Here is a 5,181-nt window from a genome sequence, read left to right on the forward strand (position 1 = left end):
AAAAAATTATAAATACACCCCAAATCACTTTTAGCGTATTATTTATCTTCTCAACTATCAAAACCCTCTCATCCTCCATTGTTGAACAAAATCCTAACCAATGAAACTACAAACATGTTGATTGAGAATAATTGTTTTTGACGAATGAAACACGAAATCGATGTTTCTGAAGCTTCACATGAGGTAAGACTTCACATTTTTCATTGTTTTAGTGATTTCGATGACATCGATAATTATTTAATCTTGCGTTTGCTGCATTATTTTTCAATATGAACCCTAAAAGATGAATATGAATATGAATATATAAGTTTAAATAATGCAGCTAACGCAAGATTAAATAATTATCGATGTCATCGAAATCACTAAAACAATGAAAAATGTGAAGTCTTACCTCATGTGAAGCTTCAAAAACATCGATTTCGTGTTTCATTCGTCAAAAACAATTTTTCTCAATCAACATGTTTGTAATTTCATTGGTTAGGGTTTTGTTCAACAATGGAGGATGAGAGGGTTTTGATAGTTGAGAAGATAAATAATACGCTAAAAGTGATTTGGGGTGTATTTATAATTTTTTTTTAAATCTAATAAGGTCAAAATTGTCATTACATAAATAAGTCATTTAATATTAAATTTTAATATGGGGTGCATTCAACATTTTATGGGGTGTTAATATAAAAAGCCTTACCTTTTCTATTATTTTGAATGATTTAGTTTAGGGTTTGTATGTTTTTTTTTTTAATATTTGTTTTATATGTTTTCTTTGTAAAGATTTAGACATAAAATGTTAAAAGGTGGTCATGTGCCAAGCACATGACACTTTCTAACAGAAAATTGGATGGAGTTAAAGATACTTAACGGTAGGGGGTTAATTGGCCACTTTAACATAGTTTAGGGGGTCAATTGGCTGAAAAAATAGTTCAGGGGGGAAATTGAAACTCACGTGATAGTTCAGGGGGTTAAATGACAGTTTACTCTTACTTTTTATTATTAAACGTAGGTTCCTCCTTTTAATTTTACTATATGTAAAATAACGCGATTCTTGTCTTACATCAATGGGCTTGGCTTCCAAATCTCGATCCAACCCATTTGCTGTCATATGTTCTGGCCCAAACTGTTTTCCACGTTATGACAAACAAACAAAAATGAAAAACGATGGCCGACAACCGTCCTCCAAACTCATTGTTACAAACTCCTCCATTGTTGTCTCCATCAATTAAAAAATACAACCAGACAAAATCACACCACATTTTTGTTCTTGTTTAAATCATATCAACCTTGCATATACAACATCGTCACAACGTGAAACAAAGTTTTTCAATCAACATAAAACATATCTTTCATTGATCCAAATCAAATCAGACATTCCCTAATTTCCTTAATCATGGAAGCAGGCTCTCGAAAATGCTTGAAAATCTTTGCTGCTGTCACTGGCATTTTCTTTATCATCACCTTAGTTGTTCTAGTCGTTCTATTCGTCACAATTTTAAAACCCAAAGATCCTTCGGTTTTCACCGAGCCGGTAAGCCTAGAGGGATTTGAGTTTGTAGGTTTCCCAGTTATAAAGTTAAATATATCGATAAGAATATTGGTCACGGTGAAAAATCCAAATTATGGAGGCTTCAAGTATGAGAATAGTACAGCTCATATCAGCTACCATGGGAATGTTGTCGCCGAAGCTCCGATCAAGGACGACACAGTTCCGGCTCGTTCGACTCACAACATGACCACTGTTTTGAGTATTTTGGCTGACAAATTGGTAACTGATTCGCATTTCTTGGGTGAATTGGTCGTTGGGGTGCTGAATTTTACTTCAGAAACTACCCTGCACGGCAAGGTGAACTTGTGGAAGATCTTTAAGATGAAGGCAACCAGTTATACCGATTGCAACATTTCTATCACCATTGGAACCCAGAGTGCCGACTCCGTTTGCAAATCTAGGGTAAAGCTCAATAAGTAATGTTCTCTTGTTAGATAGTTTAGACTGTTAACAGATTGTTAATTTATATTCACTAAACGAGAATATTATCGAGATTATATAAATGATTAATTTGTAGTTTGAGTACTACCATTGATTCATTTATTTATTTTTCTCTTGGTCTGAAAATTATTCTGTTTGTGGACTAGCTGATGATTTGTTAATATGGAAATAAAGGAAGTTGTTGAATTGCTTTAAATTTTCTTTATTAGATGAACTCATAATATAGAAGTATTGGTGTAAATTTATTTTAGGTACTTATGAGCAAGATTTAGGATTTGGATTTATGTATGAGGTTTTACTGCAAAAGTACTTCATTAAAGTTACATGATATTTGAAATAGGGAATTGTTATTAATATTCAAAAAATCTTATTCTATACTTCAAATTTTCTATATTAGGAAAGAAAAATACATTTATGAGGAGTGTAGAATAAGATTTTTGAAGTGCCAATAACACTTCCCTTGAAATATGGATTATACTTTATTCCTTGATAATTCTTTCGACGCATCAAAGTTGCAATGTTCCTTGTATGAAAGCTTAGTCTAGATGTATGATGAAGATGTTTCAAGAACAAGCAAATATCAAATATCCATGTGGGAGAAATCAATTTAGTTCCCTATCAGCTGTAGAGGTAATCCCTAATTTTCCTTCCACCTTCCTCTTTCTTTCACATTTTTCTCCTAGTGCGCTCTCTCTCTCTCTCTCTCTCTCTCTCTCTCTCTCCCTCCCTCCTCTTCTTAACCCGTTCAAAACAAAAGAACTTTAACAAAAAGTTTCTGGTACAGTTCACTTTAACGAAAAACCACATTTTTACACTAAAAAGTCAATCATGGTACTATTCACTTTACCATTTATTTTGTCCTTATCGTTAAAACTCAAAGTTTTCAAACTCTTTTCATTAGCTTTCCTTAAAATGAAATTACTATTCTAAACAAAAAAAAACAAAAAATCTCTTACAATGAGTGTCTGGCCTTTTTTTTCTTTTATAAAAAGAGAGATAACCGGTGGCTATTCATTATTTCCTGACCTGGAGAGGTTATAGGGAATTTCACTTTGTCTATGAACACAATCAAACAGATTCACCAACTCGGAACAACAAACCCGAGTGTGTGGCCTTTGACAGTATATTTTGCTATAATATTTTTGTAGCAAATAATGCATCTTTTGAGCATAAAAAACATAATAAAATAATGCACTATAGTCTTGTAATCCCAGCCCAACTCATCAAAAGGAAAATAAAAGAATATTCGCAATTATATGCAACGGTTCAGAGCCCACAAAATAATTTATTTTTTTATTCACTTTCATTACAATTTATTTTCTTTTTCCTTGTTATATGAATCAATAACAATCTAATTAAAATATATCCTTGGTCAATAACTTTTTGTTGTCATTTTTATGACTCCAACTAGCTCAATTTTATTAATTTTTATACAAGCAATAACGTATATTTATCCAAATTATGAGGGGAGAGAGTTGAATTTAGATTTGAGAGATGCACACTTTTTTAACTAATTTGACTAAGCGCAAGGCTATAAAAAAATAGTCTTTTAAGAAGTCCCTTGTTGAAAGTGTTGAGTATATTTTGGCTTCTATAATCAGCTACCATGTTCTCTAGGGTTAGTCTTTTCCTTGATTTAAGATAGATGATTGATTGGTGAAAATTGTTGTTGTAAGGCTTAGACTAGACTACTTTCTTTTCCTTGATTTAAGGGAGATGATTGATTGATGAAAGTTGTTGTTGTAAGGCTTAGACTAGGGTAGTTAGCTTTGCTTTTTTCTTTGTCTTTGTCAGCTGCTTGCAGCAGCCATTTCACCTTTCTTTCTTCTTTCTTTCTTTCTTCACTCCTTCCTCATATATACCTGAACCATTATACATTAAACTCATGAAATACATTACAAATTCAAGCCATAATTTCTATATCCCTTCCCTCTAAATTTTTCTTTCATCCTACCAAACAGTGGAACAAATTCTCCACTTTGCCATCTTTGGATCTTCCAGTTTAATTCATTCTTTTCCCTTTTTTTTAATCCACCTTACCACATAAAAGAACAATACCTTTGAGCTAATTGGAGTCATAAATCTGAACAAGGACATATTCAATTATGGCTTGCGAGGAAAATTCACTTGTGTTTCAAACGAGAAAAGCAAAAATTCAAGGTTAGGGTATTTGGAGGACACGGACAAAGGGCGGTTTCCAAAACTGTGCCCTAAAACTAAAGGCACTAAATACTTGAAGGGGTATATGGGTACCGAAAGACTGTACAGCTTAACGACTCACCCTATGTATCAATTCAAATTTGCTTTCATCAATTGAAGCAACAAAGATGAAAAAGAGAAAAATTTGCATTAGTATATATATATGTGCCGCATTATGTACAACCAATATCAATATTAATGTTGCTATATATACATTGGAAGTTAGAGTAGACAATTGATGTTGTCTAGCTTGTAAATAATTATTATCGAAAAAACTGTTTTGGGCGATTAAAGTTTGGGGCAGTGTGAAGTGGGAAACGACTACAGACTGAGAAGAGAGTAAGAACACAACGAAATCTGTTGCAAATTTCGCAAAGAAGATCAAATGTACAAACCTGTACGCAAATCCAATGCACGTATTATGAATTGTCCAGCAAACATGTTCAAAGGAAAAATTATGCGAGATCCCGAATTTTTTAGTATTACTTTCACAAGGATAAGCTTTTTTCTTATTTACTAAGTTAGAGACTTGTTATGCTATGCATATTCACACCTCATTATTACTAAGGAAAACTAATAAAAAATGTTTGAAAACTTTGAGTTTTAACGATAAAACCAAAATAAAGGGTAAAATAAATAGTAGTAGGATTGACTTTTTAGTGTAAAAATGTGATTTTTAGTTAAAGTGAACAGTACCAGAAGTTTTTCGTTAAAGTTCCTTTACTACTATTATGACCAAGCTATATGGCCAACTATTTGACGAAGTGTCCGATCAATAGCTATGCAAACCAATTAGCCTCCATGCAGTAACTTGAAATGGCCACGTAGTTGATAGGTGTAATTTTTTGTAGTGACTAAGGTTTAGCACCAAGCTGGTGGTGGCAAAGACAATGCCGCCTTGATATTCCTATAAATAGGCGCTCTCAATTCGTTTTACAACATGAGCCAGCATGCATTGCATGCTAAGCTCACGTATTGCAGAGATAGAGAACAAGGTGTAGCTA

The 5,181-nt window shown here is 33.0% G+C and overlaps 1 protein-coding gene across 1 annotated transcript; it reads left to right on the forward strand.

The window, feature by feature from the left end:
- The first annotated feature begins 1,381 nt into the window (after positions 1 to 1,381).
- On the forward strand, positions 1,382 to 1,957 carry LOC114827488 (late embryogenesis abundant protein At1g64065-like). The gene has a single exon (XM_029109325.2). It carries the CDS (start codon positions 1,382 to 1,384, stop codon positions 1,955 to 1,957), a length of 576 nt encoding a protein of 191 aa, XP_028965158.1.
- Positions 1,958 to 5,181: the final 3,224 nt, after the last annotated feature.

The sequence above is a fragment of the Malus domestica genome, chromosome 10 (genome assembly GCF_042453785.1).
Source record: "Malus domestica chromosome 10, GDT2T_hap1".
In the NCBI taxonomy this organism is placed as follows: Eukaryota; Viridiplantae; Streptophyta; class Magnoliopsida; order Rosales; family Rosaceae; genus Malus; species Malus domestica.

Excerpts from the sequence above, each read along its gene's own strand:
- LOC114827488 (XM_029109325.2), top strand. The coding sequence starts at position 1,382 with ATGGAAGCAGGCTCTCGAAAATGCTTGAAAATCTTTGCTGCTGTCACT.